Source organism: Perognathus longimembris, chromosome 7 (genome assembly GCF_023159225.1).
Source record: "Perognathus longimembris pacificus isolate PPM17 chromosome 7, ASM2315922v1, whole genome shotgun sequence".
NCBI classification, from domain to species: Eukaryota; Metazoa; Chordata; class Mammalia; order Rodentia; family Heteromyidae; genus Perognathus; species Perognathus longimembris.
Window position 1 is genome coordinate 62,869,199 of NC_063167.1, and position 21,520 is coordinate 62,890,718.

At 35.7% G+C, this 21,520-nt stretch overlaps 1 protein-coding gene across 1 annotated transcript in view; it reads right to left on the reverse strand.

Moving 5' to 3' along the window:
* Col24a1 (collagen type XXIV alpha 1 chain) overlaps window positions 1–21,520 on the reverse strand; it is a 265,766-nt gene that overhangs the window by 18,034 nt on the left and 226,212 nt on the right. Inside the window, exons 47-54 of the mRNA XM_048352139.1 lie at window positions 18,623–18,730; window positions 16,152–16,259; window positions 16,006–16,059; window positions 15,627–15,689; window positions 12,283–12,336; window positions 7,200–7,235; window positions 1,793–1,828; window positions 1,667–1,693 (exon numbers count right to left, since the gene is read on the reverse strand). Coding sequence (XP_048208096.1) covers window positions 1,667–1,693; window positions 1,793–1,828; window positions 7,200–7,235; window positions 12,283–12,336; window positions 15,627–15,689; window positions 16,006–16,059; window positions 16,152–16,259; window positions 18,623–18,730 — 486 coding nt within the window. The remainder of the gene's footprint in view (window positions 1–1,666; window positions 1,694–1,792; window positions 1,829–7,199; window positions 7,236–12,282; window positions 12,337–15,626; window positions 15,690–16,005; window positions 16,060–16,151; window positions 16,260–18,622; window positions 18,731–21,520) is intronic.

A 21,520-nucleotide genomic window follows, 5' to 3' on the forward strand; every position in this document is an offset into this window, starting at 1 on the left:
AAGAAAAGGTTGTGAGACTCTTACCTCCAGCTAACCACCGATAATCTGGAAGTAGAGGTAAAATGTCTCAAGTGGTAAAGTGTCTTGAATGAAAATGCCAAAAAGAGCATGAGGCTCTGAGTTCAAGCCTTAGTGTTGGCATTAAAAATTAGAAAGAAGATTATTTACTATCTTTTCATTGTTCATTTAGACTTTCACTTTACCAGTGCTTTGTTTCTCAGTGCTATACTGCTAATTTGCCATAGTGGACTCTGTGGTGTACAGAAACTTATCTTCAGATTGGCAAATAAGAACTAAGATAGAAAGGAAAGAAATGGAGAAAAGAAAGATTCTACTATTGATGAGCACCTATTATGTGTCAGCCATGAGTATTTTCAAATTAAAGACTCCTATTCCTCACACTATGTATTTCTAACTACATTTTTCTTAGTAAAGAAATAAAAAGCCTTTCACAGGTCCTGCCAGTGGTATAGAAACACATACATTTTCCACAGGAGGGAGGACTATGTGCCTCAAAAGCTGGCACTTAACTGTGCAATTAGTTTTCTAAATCTCTAATTTGCCCATACGGCATATTTATTTAGAACTTGTTCCTTCCTGGGAAGGAAGCTATGATTTATCACTCATTTTACAATGGAAAGGCACTTGTGGAGGGTACTTATAATTCATGCGTTTTGTAAAGATCCAGAGACAAGGAAAGAGAGAGAAGTGAAGAGTAAATTGCTGATCTGAAGATAGTTCCATTACAGCTCTTGCAGGAACAGTTTCATTATCCATTACTCAGACAGCCAGAGAAGGGAAGTGATTTAACGAAACCACAGAGAAATAGTTCTCCCGTTTCCAAAGGAACAATTTTCCATGTGGCACCCTGCTTGGGAATTATTTCTTGCTTCAATGAAAAACTGCAGAAAATTATAGTTCCTGGTCTTCTAAGAATAGAGTACAATGAAATACCACCTAGAATTCTTAGAAATCTAAATGATGTGAGAAGAGTAGGTAGTAACAATTATGGGCTAGTAGACAGAGAACTGACCATGGCTTGGATAGTTTAGCCAATAGTAGATCTCTTTGGGGGAAGAAAACGTGACCAAGAACCATTGTATTTGAATAGAAGACGGAAAAGGTGAGGTATCCGTGAAGCTGGGATATAAGGAGAACTTTTGTAGGGAGCAGGAATTCAAAAGATTGGTTTGAATATGGACCCAAAGCATAGCAGAAACCAAACTGGGAATATCAGATGTCCAGAGGCAATGGGGAAATCAACAGAAGTGTTACACTAAAGGTCAGTGCAGCAAGGTGCAGGCTCTAGTACTTAAAAGCAAACACAAGAGAAGTAGCTATCAGCAACTGAGCAGGATATGTGTAAACCTGAGGAGGTGGATAACTCAATAACTCAGGCTAGAACAAAGGAAAAGAAAGGAGCTAGGATTCATGTGGCCAATACTTTTTGAGCACCTGCTCCATGCCACCCACTGTGCTGAATGTTTTACTTGCTTAATACTAAAAATCATCCAAAAGTAGAAGACACCATCTCCATTTTATAACTAAGATGCCTAATACATAGCTAACAATATATAAAAAGTATAGTTTTACCAGGGAGTTAATAGGATCAACTCTAAAAGGTTACTATGCTATTCCAAGATGAAACAAATCCAAAAAGTCTTACTCGTGGACCTGGTGCTCCAGGCGGACCCTGTAACACAATAATTAAGAAAATTATTTAATAGTTATCCATAACTGAGCAAATACATATTCATCATGAATAAACATATATAAATGTGAATCAACTCACCGGAGGTCCCGGATGACCTCTTGGTCCTTGGGGACCCTGGAAGAACAGATTCAGCAAAATATGGATTATTTTGCTTAATTGAATTTACTCATTTTAGTAAACGATTATTAAAATCTTGATATTCTACAGTGTGATCAGTACTTGTCCCCCACCTAGTCATCAAGGATAGAAGATTCATTGTTTTTAGACACCATCTTACATATAATTATACAATACATATCAACTCCATATTGTACATATGATCTGTAACCAAATATTTGTATATCTTCCAATTTATATTTTCCTTTCCTTTCCTTGCCATGCCTTGCCTTGCCTTGCCCTGCTTGCCCCTCCCCACCTCACTTCCTCTCCCCTTTACTTTCCTCCTCCCCTTCTTTTTTAATGTAAGTTTTGAGGTTGAACCCAGGGCCTTATGCATGCTGTCTCTTCATTCCTCCCTCTCTTCCTCCCTTCACTGCCTCCATTTTTTGAGACAAGATCTCACTGTAAACTAGGTTATCCTTGAACTCACTGTCCTTTGGTCTCAGCTTCCCAAGTATAGGGACTATATTGTGCATCAGCATGCCAGTATTCTAAGCTATTTCATGCATACGCTGTTTTTGATTGAGAATGCTTTTTAAAAAAACCATTTCTCATTTAATATTGCTTTAAAATTCTATATCTACCTTTTTTATCTCCCATGTCATTTCTGTCCTGCCAAATTAAACATTTCTCTTTTCTGCATTCCATAGATCGTAACACTGTGACATAAATAAATTGACTAATGGAGGTATACACAGAAGATTCTAGTGGTGTAACTCCTTTGAACTTACAGTTTAACAAAAGTAATACCACCAGGAAGCTGAAACATATTTTTTCAGAGGGGGATGAGGTCAAGGGCAGGGGTTAGATAAATGGAGAGAGAAGGGTAGGCAAATACAATTACAATATTTAATGTTCATATATGAAAATGGAATTAGGTAACTTGAAGGGATGGGTGGGTTGTGATAGACAATAGGAGAATGATGGCACTGATCAAGATGCATTGTACACACAAACTGACATGTGGAATTGAAATCTCTTTGTTTAACTACTTAAACATTAAAAAAAATCATGATACTGTATAAGGTTTTTAAGGACCCTCAAAATGTCTTTTGCTTTCTCATTTTCTAAAATAAGATTAGTGCCAAACTATATTTAATAATCATATCACACAATTAAATGAATAATGCTAAAATTAATTAGTATTAATTTAAGGAGTAGAAAAGTTAAAATATGTGTACAGAAATGTCTACAGTCATCTTGACGTTTTTCAAAATGAAACAACAGCAGGTATTGTTAAGGCCTGTACATTTACTTGATGGTTAATTGAATAGTTACACTGTGTTGAGTCAACCTTAGATTATAGTTAAAGATGGTAAAGCAAAATTAATCTGCAGCTGAGTTTTCAATTATGTTGAAGCTATAATTGACTTAGTATTATGTAGCTTTTATTGCCACAGCCGTAAATCCTAGTTACCCTGTGACAGCTAGGACAAATAACACATAGTGATTTAAAATGTGTAGAGCATTCTAACACTATGGCTGTTAATCATTACTTAAAGCAGAAAATGTACAAAACTTATACCATTGAAGCTTCATGATATGCTAAAAAAAAGTCACATTAGAGATAGCATAAATTTAGGCAGAGGCTTAGAGTGAATTTGATCCAGTTTGTTCAACATTGCCTAAATAATAAGAAGCTGTGATAACCAATTAGTATAGTTTTGATATTTGTAAAATGTCATTGATGGCTCCGTAAAATAAAAATATATATCCTAGACTTTGAAAGAGGAAGTTATTATAGGATAATGAAGACACCATTTCTACTGCTGATTTTATTCAGTTTATTTTAACTTGTTCTTCACAACCAGTTTACCAGTAATATGATCTAAGTATACTTCGAAGCCAGCAAGACAGGGCAGGGCAAGCCTAATGTGAGCACTATATAACTAAATAAGTCAGTGATCAAAATGAAATATAATTCTAACAAGAAAATATTAGTTCTTTTCCCTTCTTTTAGCTAACACACCACTAAGAGGTTGTTCTCTCTTTTACATGACCTATAATTGCCTATGATAATTTCTAAAGGAGAACCAAATTAATGTAAATTATTATGGTGTTAATTACCTATAGTAAAAGCAATGCCTTTGAGTCACAAAAGATTTTCTCTACACCTGATTCTAGCTATGTTATGCTATTTCCTCTAAAGACATCATAGTTCTACCATTAGACCTTACAAATTCTGGAAAGTGCATGTCCTAGGTTTTTCCTTCCTGTGAATGTCTTTATAATATTTTCTTTTCTCATTAATAAATTGAAGAGCTTCCATTGTATGGTGTCTAGTCTCTATCTAGTAGATGCCAGTAGCAAATCACCTTTTCCCCAGTTGTTCCCACCAAAAAATGTATTGACATTGCCACAGGACTCTATGGAGTAAAGGAGCAAATGTCCTTTGTTGAGAATCCTTGGTTTAAAGTATTTAATTGAACTTAGTAATATGAAGATTTATTAGACAGTAATATAGTTAGGGTGGGCTCAGTGAATTACAAGAGCCTGACTACAAGTCTAGAATCTGTCCTTTAAGCTCTCATGTGCACTGCTGGCTTATTCAGGTTTCTCTTTCAAGTTGCTCCCAACCTTATTTTTCTGATGGGTCCTATGATTTGTAGAAAAACCAAGTTGCAGGGGAACTGGGAGACCTGAGCTCCAGCCTTGTTTATGTAACTAATTGCTACATGTCTTTGAGTCAATTGCTGAAATTTAGATTTCAGATATCCCATCTGAAGTATAAGAGTTTGGGTGAAGATAATGTCTAAGGTTCACACTAGAATTGTGATTTTCAAGTGTTTTTGTATCAGTTTTATTCCTTGTATTTTGTATATGGAGAAAGGCATATGTATGTATATATATATATATACGTATACACACAGATTGAGCACTTGAAATTTGAAGTTGGCATGGATGTGAGGAGACCATATACTTGAATTAAAATGGTAACAATTCATTTTAATGTATTATGTTACTAGTAAATTAAAAACTTTCAAATATATTCTTTACATTATTGATTTGTAAATATTTAGGTCATGTTTCCTCATACTAGTTTTCTTTCAATGCTTAAACAGTTTTTCTCATTTTGTTTTTCACTAGTAAATATGATAATTCTCCTAATCAAAGTGTGGAGCCACACTAACTTAGACGATTTGAGATAACATCAATGGAATTCTTCAACATTTTGCTACTTTTAATTAAATGATATGCAATGAAGTGGCATGGCATTAATAATTCATATAATAATGATTAATGCTGAAATTGTCCTCTTTGTAATTTTTCTTGCTTCTGTTTTTCCTACAAGTCATGTTTAAAGGGGATTTCACTGTGACATTTGCACACATGGATACAATGATGGCATTGTCTACCTCACCTCATTATTACTCTTTGATTCCCTATTTCTTAAAACAACTTCAACTAACTTCATTATTCTACTGTTATATATTCACATAAAGTACTTCAACCTTATTCTCCCTCATATTGAAAAAGACAATTTAGTGACATGCTGTAATTTTGATTTTTGTACAATATAGCATTTTATTTGTCTTATTTCCCAAAATGTCTATTTATTGGTATTATTGAAACCAACTTCATAAAGGCATTTTTTTTTTCTTTCCTGGTCCTGGGGCTTGAACTCAGGGTCTGGGCTATCCCTGAACCTCTCAGTGCTCAAGGCTAGTGCTCTACCTCTTGAGCCGCAGCACCACCTGCAGCTTTTTCTGAGTAGTTGATTGGAGGTAACAGTCACAACTTTCCTGCCTGGGCTGGCTTCATGATCCTTAGATCTCAGCCTCCTGAATAGCTAGGATTAAGGGTATGAGCCACTGGCACTGGCAGGAAGGTATTACATTTTGCAATATGGTAGCCAATTAGGTCCCTTTAGCCAATCAACTATTTAAGCCTTCCTTTAGGGACAACCCCTCCCCCTAGCGCGCACACACACACACACACACACACACACACACACACACACACACACACACCTTAAAACAATAACACCTGTAGAATGTACTGACAAGCTCAAATGAGAAAACAAGAAATGTCATTGAGCATTTTCATAGAACCAAAGTAGAAAAGCTAAAAGGCACCTTTTAATGGAATAAGGTAAATGCAGCAAGTTTTCTAGGAATTAGAATATTACAATTATAAACTCCTTAAGATGTAACAGAATCATAGGAGAAGGAATCAGAGGAAAAGAAATGTAAGAGGATTTAGGGTATTTCAAGTGTCATGGCTTGAATATTGAATGTCTAATTAGGCTTTTGTATTGTGTCACTGGTTGCCCAATGGGTAGGCATTTGGGAAGTGATTAGATCATGAAGACTGTGACTTAATGAATCCAGTGAAGGATTCAAAATGTAAAGGTATTAATGAGAAGTGATTAAAATCTCAGGTGGTGGGGCCTGGCTGGAGGAAAGAGAGCACTAGGGGCAGGACTTTGAAGACTATTTCTTGTTGCCTGTTCCTTCCTACTCTACATTCTGTCTGCCTTGAGGTGAATAGCCTCTGCCACATGCTTCAGCTGCCATGATATTCTGCCCCATCACAAGCTCTGAGTCAATATGGTCAAGGACCATGGAGTAAAGGCTATGGAACCATGAGTCAAAAGAAATAATGGTTTTAATAAGTTCTGCGTGAATCTTAAGCTCTATGAATAGGCTCTAGCTACTCTTGCCACAAAAATAAAAACAATGGATAGTCTTTTGAGATGAGATGATATTCATTTGTTTCACTATGCAAACCATTTTACTACCATCTATCTGTATGCCACAGCATTATGTATTGTACTGTAAATATATACAATGCAATTTTATTTAAGAAGCATACAAGTCTGGATGGAAATTGCTTGTAATTCCAGCACTCTAGAGTTTGAAGGCTAGGAGGATTGTTAGTTTATGACCAGGTCCACTTGCATAGTAAGATCTTGCCTCAATTATTTAAAAAAATGGCTGACTTATACAACAAAAGATTTGCTGTTTCTGCTTCACAGCCATAGTTTATACAGACTAGATGAAGTGGGTGTGCACCTAAAGCAAATTGGCCATCCTTTTCTGTCTCTTGAGAGGACAACAGATTTCCAATCCAGATTCCTGACAAAGTAAATGCTCCATTGCACACAGTAAGAAAGTATGATTGGCAAGTTCCTAAATGAGTTCTTAAGCTTTTTAAAGGCTTATCAGATTTCAGGGCAATATACCACACAGGCTAATTCTATTTGACAACTTTAATTTTATTCACAAATATCAGTGGTATAATAAATGGATAACTCTATCTAGGGCTTTGCTTTGATAGAGTTTATAGCCAGGAATACTATAATCACAAATTTAGTTAAACTTACAGTTTCACCTCTGAAGCCTTTTTCTCCTCTGGGTCCCTAAAACAAGCAAACAAACAAAATTCGAGTTCAGCACTATTGATAATTACATGTAAAACTTGGTTGAGATTGTGCACAATAAAATAACCCCATTGATTTTTCTATCTACTATGCCTTGTCTTTTAGTTCATAGTCATTCTAATTTTCCTCAGTAATACAAAGCAAAACAAAATAACCTATTGATTCATTAGGTTATGAATCAATGGTTTATTCTCATTCCATCTTAAAGTGACACAAGGTATTTATTCGCCCCATTATGTTAGAACAAAAAGTCTAACAATGATATACAACATATTGTGTGTATGTGGGTATGTGTGTGTGCGTGCGCGTATGCGTGTGTGTGTTCAAGTGTGCGTGCATACCTCCATCCTGGTATTTGAACTCTGGGTCTGAACGCTATCCCTGAGCTTCTTTTCTTCAAGGCTAGCATTCTACCACTTGAGCCACAGCTTCACTTTCTGCTCATACAACACCCTTTTAAAGAAGAAATTCTTTTTAGGTTAAATTCTAGTATTTGTTTCCTTTTAGCTTATGGAAATTCTATCTGTAGTGTGGTTTCCTCTGTCTCTGCCTTTTAAAGATGCATCTATGTATTTTGATACATTTGAATACATTTTCCCACAGTTCAAAGTATTTTCTATCTTTCCCTGAGACATCATCTTTGATTCATGGGTTATTTAGAAGTGTTTTTAATCTTCAAGTGTTTGGAGATTTTGCTACTATCTTTCTGTTAGTGATTTTTATTTTAATTCCACTATGGATAAAGAACATACCTTGTATTACTTCAATTATTTTAAGTTTAGTAAACTCTGTTTAATGACAAAATATCATCTATTTTTCTGAATGTTCTAAATATTCTTGAAAATAGTGAGTGGTTACTGTTGTCGGTGGACCTATTTCTTAAACATTTGCTAATACTTTCACGTTAGTTCTTGTAGAGATTAATTTTGGGGGGGGGGTTGGGGATATGGCCTAGTGGCAAGAGTGCTTGCCTTGTATACATGAAGCCCTGGGTTCAATTCCCCAGCATCACATGTACAGAAAACGGCCAGAAGTGGCGCTGTGGCTCAAGTGGTAGAGTGCTAGCCTTGAGCAAAAAGAAGCCAGGGACAGTGCTCAGGCCCTGAGTCCAAGCCCCAGGACTGGCAAAAAAAAAAAGAGAGAGAGAGAGATTAATTTTTGGTTTAAATAATTAATATTATTTAATCACTTCTGTAACTGGGTTTTATGCATTTATAATAAGACACAGATGTTCTTACATGTCAAACCACATTCCCTAGATAATTTTAATACTTTACTGAACTATAATAATACATTTCCAATGATGAGTTTAACAATTTTTTTCATGGTTGACAGCATGGTTGAAAATTGTCCTCCTGAAATGCTTGAAATTGCATATGCTTGGCTGGGGTTATGGCCTAGTGGCAAGAGCGCTTGCCTCGTATACCTGAAGCCCTCGGTTTGATTCCCCAGCACCACATATATGGAAAACGGCCAGAAGGGGCGCTGTGGCTCAAGTGGCAGAGTGCTAGCCTTGAGCAAAAAGAAGCCAGGGACAGTGCTCAGGCCCTGAGTCCAAGGCCCAGGACTGGCAAAAAAAACAAACAAACCAAAAAAAAGAAATTGCATATGCTTTTGCAAACTATGGACATGTATGCCTTTTCTGATTTATGGCATTTGTTATTTTTTGCAAACTAAAGTGCTCTTTATTATCTATTCGACAATCTCTTGTTTTTCTATTCTTGTCCTAATTCACTTTAAATTAGGTAATTAACTTTCAAAAGTGGATCTTTATAACATCTTTACTTTTCAGACTCCATTTCTAATCCAATATTGACAACCTAATATATATATATTCATCTTTTTCTGATGAAATATTGACAAATGTATTTACATGTGTTTGGGAAATATTGTCATATTTTACAGTATTGGGGTCATATTATTATATGCTTTTCTATACCTTTACCACATTGTGTAGCATGAAGGCAAGCAAAACTAGATATAACTGATTATTTTTAGTAAGTACATAAAATCTTACAAACTTATTAGACCACAACTTATTCAGTTTTGTTTTACAGATAGGATTCATGGTTGTATTTTTTTTAACCAATGCAAACTATGTTGTGAAAAAAAATTGTAAATTTCCTTTTACATATTAGGAACACCTTTTTCTTTATATCTTTTTCTGAGCCATTAGATGTGATTTGCTTTATACAGAATTCATTTTTCATTTCTCTGACATAGATGTCTTTTAAAACAATCATAAGCTTTTTAGGTTTATCCTTAATTTTTCTGTTGAGTCTTCTTTCTTTCTGTATAATAAACGGTCACTTGCATTGTAAATATTTTCCTCCCTACATATTGTTTTACTATTTCAGAGAGCATTTTTATACAAAATTTAAAAAGTTCCAATATTGAAAGATATTTTTAAAATGTTTTCAGATTTCTAGCATTATATTTAGAAGATCTTCCCAACTTGTAGTCATTTTTTCTAATGATTTCTTTTACATCATTTAGAAAAGAATGTTATTGGTTCATTTTTTTAGATTTCTGTTTTAAAATGTTTACCTGGGATAAAAATTGAGAAGTGGGATTCCAATTTCTTTTCAATAATAATGATATTTATAATGATTTCATCTCCCTTCCCTTGCACTGGAGTAAGACTGAGTATGTGGCCAAATACTGGTCAATAGGATACAAAGAATATGCAATGCTTGTGTAATTTCTGAGAAACTGTAGTCCTTTTTTTATGAGCATAGATAGGGAGCCAATGTTCAGGATAAGAGTAGAGATAGAAAGAATTTTACTATGGATAATTGAGCCATTAAATTAATCAAATCTGAAGTCCTTCTTACCTATGGTTTGCTTGTAATGTGACATAAACTTACTGATTCTTAAAGCCAGATGTGTTTAGGATTCCTATTATGTATAGCTCAAATCATCTGAGTTTATATACCATTTCTGTTAAAGTTGAATTTCTACATTTCTTTAATCTAATTCTGGGCTATAGTCTGACATATTGATCTGACTGCTTTCCTTCACACCATATAATTTCACCTACAGTAACTTTGTAGTACTATTGTTTCTTATTTGGAAATGTATGCTTCAAATTCCACACCATTACTGTTGTTTTTCCCCACAATGTTTGTTTTGCCATTTTCAAGAGCTTATTTTTTCATAATAAACTGTTTTTTTCTTGGAAGGGAAAATCAGAATATGGAAAAAATCAGTTGTGCATGTTGAATATTATAATGGCCTTTAAGAGCTATCTATAAACAAAACACAGTAACATATTTTAATTGAGATATTTGTTCATCACATTTTCCTTGACCAATTAATATTTCACATTCTTGACAGAGGAGAACAATTGCTCCATCACCAGAACAGTATGTGCTCCTTGGCTTGCTGAGGAACCACCCACTGAAACATGAGAATTCTCCTAGTTACAAATTTATACAGCCCTTAGTGGCAAATGTTGGAAATTTAGAGAATGTTAAGTTACATATTCTCTTTCTTTTGATTCAAACCCAGTAAATTCTCCAGATATACTAAAAGGATAGTTGTACTGAATACCTGAAGTATTCTGTTATAACGTGTATCCCTCTTTGATTAATCAAATTATTGATTCCTTGAAGGAACGACATCTTTTCTTTCCAGGTCTCAGTTGGACCCGTTCTAGTGTGAGTGTTCTCTTGTTTACACTACTAAAAACATTGCAAAACCTCCCCACAAGCACCTCCTCAGTCATTGTCTTATTTCTTTATTTTATTTCATAATCTTCTTTTATTTCTTTGAGGGGAGGTGGGGTAGTACTGAGTTCTAAACTCAGGGACTTGCATTTGCTCAACTGTAACTCTTCCACTTCAATCACACTGCTACCTTTCTCTTTTGCTGTTTAGTTTGGAGGTGAAGTCTCTTGGACTTTTCTGCTCTGCTTGGCTTTGAACCTTAATCCTCTGAATCTCAGTCTCCTTGAGTACCTAGGATTATAAGTGTGAGCCACTGGTACTGACTTCAGCCTTATTTCTTAAAGCACTATCTTAGTTTCCTTTCCAGGTTATAGTTTGAATGGTCTTAAGAAATATCATTTGTGTACTTCACTAGTTCTAGCTCCTCAAATGATGAAGTGAATCTCTATGAACTCCATTTACTAAGTGGAAAAAATAATATCTACTCCAAAAGTTTGCTGTAATAATCTGAGAAAAGGGGACTAGGGATGTAGCTCAGTTGGTAGAGCATTTGCCCAGCATGTGAAATATCTCTGAGTTCTACTCCTAGCACTGGTGGGGAAAAAGAGAATCTGAGAAAAGTTTTAAGAGGAAATAAAACAAAAATGCAGGGGATGAAAAAAAGAATTTGAGAAAACTTACTAAATACTTTTTTTTTTTTGGTCAGTCCTGGGGCTTAGACTCAGAGCCTGAGCACTGTCCCTGGCTTCTTCTTGCTCAAGGCTAGCACTCTGCCACTTGAGCCACAGTGCCACTTCTGGCCATTTTCTGTATATGTGGTGCTGGGGAATCGAACCCAGGGCCTCATGTATACGAGGCAAGCACTCTTGCCACTAGGCCATATCCCCTAAATACTTTCATCTACTTCTTTCTTTATTGAAAGAAGCTCACTGCGAACTAATCCTTTCTCCCACTGGTCTAACCATCCCTAGTCTTGATTTCCTGCAAGTCTCACTAAATATTTCTTTCCTTTATAGTTTGTGCTTCCAAAGTCTCAGATCTTGGCCCTCTACATTTTTTCTGTTCTCTATGTTCTCTCCTTCAGAGAACAGATCCATTTTTCTTGCTTTAGTGATACTTCCTATGCTTACTATTGATTTCAGAATTTTGACAAGTTCTAAGTGCCTCCCTCATTGTTCACATTCTTCATTATGTACATGAGCCTTATGTCCTCAGAAATGACTTTCCAAAAGAAAATGTACATATATTTTTCTCTTTACTTTTTAAATATTTGGGCTGATTTTTTGTAGATTATTCTAAAATAAGAATAAAGATTATAAAAGACTTAGAAATAAAGAGTTGTATTGTGACAAACTTACAGTTCTACCTGTTGGACCTATTATTCCTTCTTTGCCGAGAGGGCCTGTGTTTCCCTGTTGATATTAAAGAAAAATTGTTAGTTTCATTCTTAGAATTACTCAGAAAAATCTCAACACAATTCAACAAAATATTTTATGTTGTTGAAAAATAGCCATATCCTAATAATTACAGTTTAATTTAAAAATCTTTTCTATTAGCATAAATCATAGAATTTATGATTAACAGTATGCTACAAACTTGTATATTGTTTTTTTATTAGGAAAGCTATATATGTGTAATTTTTTTTGGTGTGTGTGCCAGTTTTGGAGCATGGTCTTAGGGCTTGGGTGCTATCTCTGAGCTGTTTTGTTCAAGACTAGCATTCTACCACTTGAGCCACAGTTCCACTTCTGGCTTGTAGGTGGTTAACTGGAAATAAGAATCTCATAAACTTTCCTGCCCAGGCAGGCTTTGAACTTTGATACACGGACCTTAGCCTCCTGAGTAACTAGGATTACAGGAATGATCCACTGGCTCCTAGATACATGTATGACTTTTTATGCTAATAACTTTAAAAATGTATTGTTATGTTGTTGTACAAAGAGGTTACAATCTCTCTTTTTTTTTTTTGCCAGTCCTGGGCCTTGGATTCAGGGCCTGAGCACTGTCCCTGGCTTCTTTTTGCTCAAGGCTAGCACTCTGCCACTTGAGCCACAGCGCCACTTCTGGCCATTTTCTATATATGTGGTGCTGGGGAATCGAACCCAGGGCTTCAGGTATACGAGGCAAGCGCTCTTGCCACTAGGCCATATTCCCAGCCCAGGTTACAATCTCTTAAGTCAGGTTATGAGTACAATGCTTCTTGACCCAGTGTCACCACTTCCATCATTCTCCTCCATCCCTACCTCAAGAAATGTAGTTATGTAATTTATTTGTAACATAATGGACATTGAACATAATGACTGCATTTGCTCACCCTCTTCCTTCCTTTCATATGTTCCCCTTTTCCCTGTCTGCAAACCTGTATGTATAATTTTAAACAAAAATGAATTATGTTTATAGTAATAATCTCAACAGTATGTTTATATGTGTGTCATTACAATTAAGTATTTTATTTGTATAATAGAAAAATAATAAGAGAAAATATAATATAGAAATAACAGATAAGGGCTGGGAATATGGCCTAGTGATAGTGTGCTTGGCTCGTATACATGAAGTCCTGGGTTCAATTCCTCAGCCCCACGTATATAGGAAAAGCCAGTAGGGGTGCTGTGGGTCAAGTGGTAGAGCGCTAGCCTTGAGCAAAAAGAAGCCAGGGACAGTGCTCAGGCCCTGAGTTCAAAGCCCAGGACTGGCAAAAAAAAAAAAAAAAGAAGAAGAAGAAAGAAAGAAAAGGAATAACAAATAATAGAAAATGAACACTTTTTGAATAAATTTCTGAGTAGATATTGAAAGAACAGAACTAGAGGGAGATGGGAAAGAATCAGAAGGCATCATATGTGACCCACCAAACTTCTTCATCTGTAAATTAGGGCCACTGTGAGACAGAACATAAAAAGTTCTTTTCTAAGCTGGTAGTACTGGCCTAGAAATATAATCTCAAATTAGATGTATATCTGGTAACTTCCTTCCAAAGTAGGTTGTTTGCTTCTTATGGAACCTATCATTTCTCAGTGAATATAAAATACTTTTTTCATTTTTTCCCTAGTAAATTTCCTCTTGCTGTAAATGTATCTCTTTTGGCTCATGCTTACCCTGGAATGGATAAAGGTAGGAATCTAACTTTCATTTTTTCCAATTCTTGTGAGGATACAGAAAATAGTATCAATTGAAATAATTATAATATTGTATGATCCTTATATATAATATTGTATGATGATTGATAGCTTTAATATGAAATTGGCTTAGAAGAAAATAAGTCTAAATCAAATGGAATATTTACTGGCATATATATTTTTGTGTTAGGGAATTAATCTAGGCAGATTTTCCACTATTTGAGCTATGCCCAGCCCTAAGGAAATCACTTTTTTTTTTTTTTTTTGGCCAGTCCTGGGGCTTGGACTCAGGGCCTGAGCACTGTCCCTGGCTTCTTTTTGCTCAAGGCTAGCACTCTGCCACTTGAGCCACAGTGCCGCTTCTGGCTATTTTCTACATATGTGGTGCTGGGGAATTGAACCCAGGGCCTCATGTATAAGAGGCTAAGCACTCTTGCCACTAGGCCATATCCCCAGCCCAGGAAATCACTTTTAAACACAAAGATATACTTTAAATAAATCTGTATAGGACAAATACAGCCACCCTCTGGCAAAATCAAGAATGCACTCAATTAAGAAAGAATGTAATAAAACTACAATAAGTAGATTGAACTACTTGAGGAATTAGTGTGAATTAAAACATAAAATGTACTGTTTATCCTACTGTAGCCTATTCATATTTAATCCATATGTAATCCATATTTAATCCATATTTAATCCAGAATTGGGCTTCACATAAAAGCACTTATTTCTCTTAGGTCCTCAGAAATCATAAAAATAATCAATACATTTCTATCTGAAGAAATACAAATAATTCCATGGCACTCGCTCTTTATGTAATAATTTACCATAAGACTTAGAGAGGACGTGACTTTTCATTTAATACTTTGTATATGATAGTGCACCAAATAAAGTTGTAAATCACTTCAAGACTTTCCTTCTTCAAGATTTCCCTTCTTCTCTCTGTATTGTCCTCACTGGCATTGACAGCTATTGTGAGCCAGAGTTGCCATTACTATAGACATACTATTACTTGAAAATTTTAAGCCATTATAAAAAATTTCAGTTCTATACACCATCTCAAAAACCAAAAAACACTCTGACATTTGCAACTGAAGGTACTGGACTGAAAATTGCAGTTCTTTAGATGTTTTAAAACTCTTTAAGCAATGCTTGTAATTTTCTTAGGCTACCTAAGTATGAGGTGGGAAAACACAGATCTTGGGGAAATATTTTTCAAACTGTGGTCTGAAAGGCTCTGGGAATAGGCCTCCTTTGGGTGGTCTCTGTCCCAGGTGTTCTAGTGCTTATAATATAAAATTACATTTTTTCTCCCAGTGTGAGCTAATAAATACATTTTCCAGTCTTTATAGCAATTCTGATAATTTTCTTTCACAAAAGAACTTGGAAGTATGAGTAGCCTATGTAGTATTTTGCTCAAGTTGATTTATGTACTGCAAAACATTGACTCTACATGTGCTCTCATGTATTTTTCTCTTAGTCATTTTGTTAAGTTATTAATTTTGATCATGGTAAGTTTAGGGTACTTAGGTCCTAATACTAAGCAAAGAAACACTAGTCTCATAGAGGCAGCTTGATTTCATACTTACTCTGTGCCCAACAGGACCTTTAGGACCTGATATTCCAACAATGCCAGCATCTCCCTCAGGGCCCTGGATGCACAGTAAAAAACAAAAGCCTTACATAAATGCTTTATAGGTGAAATACATCTTGTACCAACCAATCAAGAATTGGATCTTCAAAAGTAGCTCTTAAAATATCAAAAGGAAATCACCTAATAATATTGCTAAGAAAATGTGTGATTTCATGCATTTTAAGACAAACACCTTTCAAATAAGTCATTGTACCAATTGAAATTGTACAGATTCACAAAAGAAAAGCTCAAATCAAAGACTAAATATTGTTCTTTCAACCTCCTATTATTTTTTGTAGCTAGCTAAAGGACTGGAAGAAAACATGCAGTCATACTCTGGGGCCTGGGAATCCTTGGAAGCCTGTCAAACCTTGGTCACCATGTTCTCCCTGCAAGGTGAACAGACATGATAATAACTGCTATGCACTGTTCACTTGGTCTATTGAATAAGTGCTTGGTGAATTTCTGAGTTGGCACGTACAGGCTGCCCTTTCAGGCCAGGCTGTCCTTGTGGCCCTTGATCACCGTGGACTCCTCTGAGACCTCTTTTACCTTGAATTCCAGGTTGACCAGGAAGCCCTTGTTCACCCTGTGGATAATATAAAAAAAGGTGTTCTTGACCTTGAAACCTGTAAACACATTGGCCTTTAAAATGAAATCCAAGCTGACATCTACCCCTTAGCATAGTATAAGGCACTAGGAGAATCGAATTCTGCACAAGTATCCTCTACACTAATACTTTCTGAACAGGTAATATTGATCATGAACAAGAAGTGTAGCAGTAAGGAAGGAAGAGGGTGGGGGATTTACATAAGAAAGAGAGGATATAAGGTAGTTTCAGAGAGGATGGTGGAATTGCGGTGTATGTGTGGAGCGTATTTATATGATGGAAAACTTCCATCTTTGTTTGCATTAATATCATTTTGCCATGCTTTCCCTACCATCTAGAGATGATTTAGCTATCCACAGGAAACAACAATCTCCTGATATGTGGGCCCTAGTATTTGCCATAGTTACCAGCTCGAGTCCATAAAGAGGAAATTTCTATCATCCGTTTTCTAGTTTCCTTTATTCCTTTAAAATTCACCTCAAAGATACATTAAATGATCATATTGTGTTTTTAAAAGTCAAGTCTTTTCTTTTGTATCTTTTGCCATTTCTAAATATAAAATAAGTAGTCAGGCAGAGTTTTGAGATGAGTTATTGAGAAATGATGCTTTGCACTCTTCCCCCAAACGATTAGCAAATCTCCTTTATATTCTTGACACAAACTTAAAACTTGGAGACTTTACAAATAAAGGTGTTATTATTTTCTTATTTACAGTAGTAAAGGATGTTCATTGCATGAACATTAAGAGAAATCTAAAGTTGTCATCAGCAAGCCATCATTTTCGTTTTACAAATGTGGCCCAGTGATTCAAAAGTTCTTCAAAAGTGGAACTCTGAAAATTAAGTTAAAATGCAGTAATGATAAAGGTGAAATCTTTCTCCCCTCCCTCCCTCCCTCCCTCCCTCCCTCCCTCCCTCCCTCCTTCCCTCCCTCCCTCCCTCCCTCCCTCTCTCTCTCTCTCTAAGACCAGGGCTGAAATCTGGTACCTGATGCTTTTGATTGACTAATGCTGTACCAACTGAGCCACTACTACAACCCCTAAGTGTCTTAATTGCAAGCTTTTAGGAGAAATCTTCAAACATTAGACTGTCTAAGTTGTTGTTTAGGTCAGTCTTGCATTTCTTTGATTTTTTTTTTTCTTATGCCAGTCCTGGGGGTTGAACATAGGTCCTGGGTGCTGTCCCTGAGCCTCTTCTCCTCAAGATTATCACTCTACTACTTGAGCTCTACTTCTGGCTTTTGGGTGTTTTTTTTTTTTTTTTTTTTTTTGCCAGTCCTGGCCCTTGGACTCAGGGCCTGAGCACTGTCCCTGGCTTCTTTTTGCTCAAGGCTAGCACTCTGCCACTTGAGCTACAGCGCCACTTCTGGCCATTTTCTATATATGTGGTACTTGGGAATCGAACCCAGGGCTTCAAGTACACGAAGCAAGTACTCTTGCCACTAGGCCATATTCCCAGCCCCGGCTTTTGGGTGTTTAATCAAAGATAAAAGTCTAATGGACTTTACTGCACAGGCTGGCTTGAACTGTGATCCTCAGATCGCAGTCTCCTGGGTAGCTGAGATTACAGGTGTGAGCCACTAGGGTAATCAGCTCAGTCTTGCATTACTAAAATAAATTTTGGTCTGGGCATCTACTGACATATTAACAATATTCTACTTAATGTTGACATTAATTATTTTCACTTTGATTCTATGAAATAAATTGCATATTATCAGATTTTTAAATCAATTGACTCATACTTAGAGGAACAGGAAGCAAATTTGAGAAAGTATGTATCTGGAAGTGAGCTTAGCCTCTTCTATTTTGCAGAAGTGGGAACATGGCAGAAAAGAAAGAAAATCCAAAATACGTGAAAACAAGAATTTTTTTTTTTTTTTTTTTTTTTGGCCAGTCCTGGGCCTTGGACTCAGGGCCTGAGCACTGTCCCTGGCTTCTTCTTGCTCAAGGCTAGCACTCTGCCACTTGAGCCACAGCGCCACTTCTGGCCGTTTTCTGTATATGTGGTGCTGGGGAATTGAACCCAGGGCCTCATGTATACAAGGCAAGCACTCTTGCCACTAGGCCATATCCCCAGCCCCTGAAAACAAGAATTTTAAAAAGCATTTTTAGGTGTTGGCTAATAAGTTCTTATGGAAAATCACATACACTGTTATCATGGATCTAGATAAATAAAAGGTGTGTGTGTGTGTGTGTGTGTGTGTGTACTTCCTAATGTGCTTTTCCTTTTAGGTAAATTTTGTTAAATGCTATTAGATATTATTATTGTGTAATGTAGCCAATGAATCCATGGCCAGTATGGATGGGCATTACATAACCATTAGGAAAAAACCCACTAAAGTACCTTTGGGCCTGGGATTCCAGGGCTTCCTGGCAGGCCTGATGAGCCCTTTCCTCCTCGTGGACCTGGAAAACCAGCCAGTCCTATTTTTCCTTGGCTGCCTTTGATGCCCTGTAACATAAACAAGAAATGAAGACAAGCACATTTCTAGAGTGTCAGCCTAGAGGCTCTGTAAATGCAGGAGGGGCAGTGTTCAGAGAGACTGCTGTTGATATATTGAGTTTGGGAGTTATCCAGGGTGTCTTTTCCAAATAAATGAGACAAATAAATAATACTTTGGGAACATCCACCAGTCATCTGAAATATCTAATTATAGTTCATGTAATGATCTTGGGTTTTAAAATGGAAATGCTGAGGAAGTACAAAGTCTGCCAGTACCTTCAGACTTCGGTAGATGTGAGGTGCTGTTATATTCTAACTTAAAAAAAAACAAAAAACAAAGAAACACCTTATACTTGAGTATACATAGCAGTGATAATAGCTGATTAGAATATCTTGAAAAAATTCTGTTTCTCAACCATATATGATTCTAGAAAATTTGCTGAAAATAGGTTGGAAATACAGTTAAGCAAGCAGACAATATAATTTTAAAACAAAATCCTAAATCAGGGTAGGCAAACTATGGTTTGCAGGTGAAATCATCATTCACCTGTTTCCATAGAGCTTATGTTCTAAGGATAATTTATAATATATATATATATATATATATATATATATATATATATATATATATATATATATATATATACCAGCTCCTAGATTAATGTTGTGTTTTAAAGGCATATTGCAGTGTGGATTTTGTTATCAATTAGATGGTGAGATCTTGTGTTTATTATGCAGTATTACTACAACTGTGTTTAAAATACACATATAGATGGGTGCTGGTGGCTCACACCTGTAATCCTCTTACTCAGGAGGCTGAGATCTGAGGCTCAAGGTTCAAATCCTGCCAAGGCAGGAAACTGTGAGACTCTTACCTCCAATTAACCACTAGAAATCCCAAAGTGGCGCTGTGGCTCATAGTGGTAGAGCCACTACCCTTGAGCAGAAAAGCTCAGGGAGAGAGCCCAACCCATTGAGTTCAAGTCCTATGACCAATAAAAAGAAGACAAAGGAAAAAACAAACCCAAACCCCAAACCACTCAGGGATAGCACTCAGATCCTGAGTTTAAGCCCTAGGACTGGCAAAATAAATTAAATTAGAAACCACATATAATGCACAACATTGTCAGACCAAGCCCTCCACACAAGACCCCAACTTCCCATGAATGCTGTTAGAAAATTTAAAAAGGAGCATCTTATCAATGTAGATTTTTTCCATTCACATACACACAAAATACATAAATAAAAATGAGGTTGCAATGAAATTAAGTTTCTTAGTGTTTTAATTTCTTAAACCATCATGGCAACATAGTTAAATCATGCAGCAAAAGTATACTTGTTTTCTATGATTAGCTTTTCAGTAATAGTAATGTTTGAAATACTGCGGACACTGCAACTGAATCAGTCGTGAATTTAAAAATAAAGCAAATGTTTTTGAGTGGTTCTTCTTTGGCTCTTGATGAGTCATTATAAGTTTGCAATACTGACCACTTGTTCATTTGAAAAGTCAGTGCTGAGTTTGAATTGATGGAAGAACTGATCTGTGAATAATCTGGGAAGTGATTACATGGAATAATACTTTCAAAGAAGGAAAACACTATGTTCATTTAACATGAAGTAGAATCTTCTTAGAAGCAATGAAACTGATATCTATGGGTCAGAGAAAGGAATTATTGCAAATTTACAGAGCTTGTGAAAAAGTAATGTGTTTTAAACAATGTATACTTGATATATTATTTGTAGTATTCAGGTACTTGGAGGAGAACAATCTAGTATGTGTTATGAAACTTGAACTCTGTGGGATCTTGTGAATTTTTCCTTCATTATTTCTGTGCAATTATTTTTTTTGTCGGAAGTACAAATGGTACATATAGACTTATTCTATTACACAGTAGTTTAATGATTTAGCAGGAGTAAAGTTATATTGAATTTATTTTCTGAGACTTAAGACCAAAATTTTACTAAATGAGAAAAACTGCCCTCAAGACAAGCCAGTGACTTTGGAAATAAGGCCTTGTTGTTGTAGACTTTTGAATGTCTATGAGTGAATTAACTCTTAACTTGCAAAGGAAAATAATGTTTATTTGTGAAACTTACACTGTGGTAAAGATATTTTGACAATGCACTGTAAGTAATATGAGCAGCTTTATATGTGTTCTATGCTGTCAAAAATTAAAACAAGAAGTGAGATTTCCATTCTCACAGTGATTTATAATAGATTGATTTTCTAAGCTCAATTTCAGCAACATATTTTAGACATATCCAAGATATTTCTGTATTTCAAAATCCACTTGCCTGTGTCATTAAGAAGGTTTGGTATAACCTTCAATTGGAAATGATTAAGCTACAATTTAATGACATGCTAAAAGACAAATACCAATGGAAGAATCAAATAGAAATTTATAAATTCCTTTCAATAAATGAATATGCTCAATTAAAATCAGACTCTTATGAATTGTAGTTTGGCACTGCAAAAAGAGCACTCAAAGATGAGAAATGTAAACTATGCAAAATTCATTTACAGGGTACATTAACAGATGAATAAAATGATAATAGAGAACTCTTATTCTCTTTCAAAGAATGTCATTTTTCATTTTTCTTATTTATTCAAGAAATTATTCTCAATGATTACATGTGTAATTTCACAAGTAAAATTTGGTGGAAACGTATTTTCTCTTTGGTCATATCGATTCCAAAGCAATGTTCTTTCACTTCTTGCTCTACCATGGCCTGAAATATTTACTTATGGAAGGAGCTTGGTAACCTCTCCTCAAGGACAGGATTGATAATTTCTGGGTT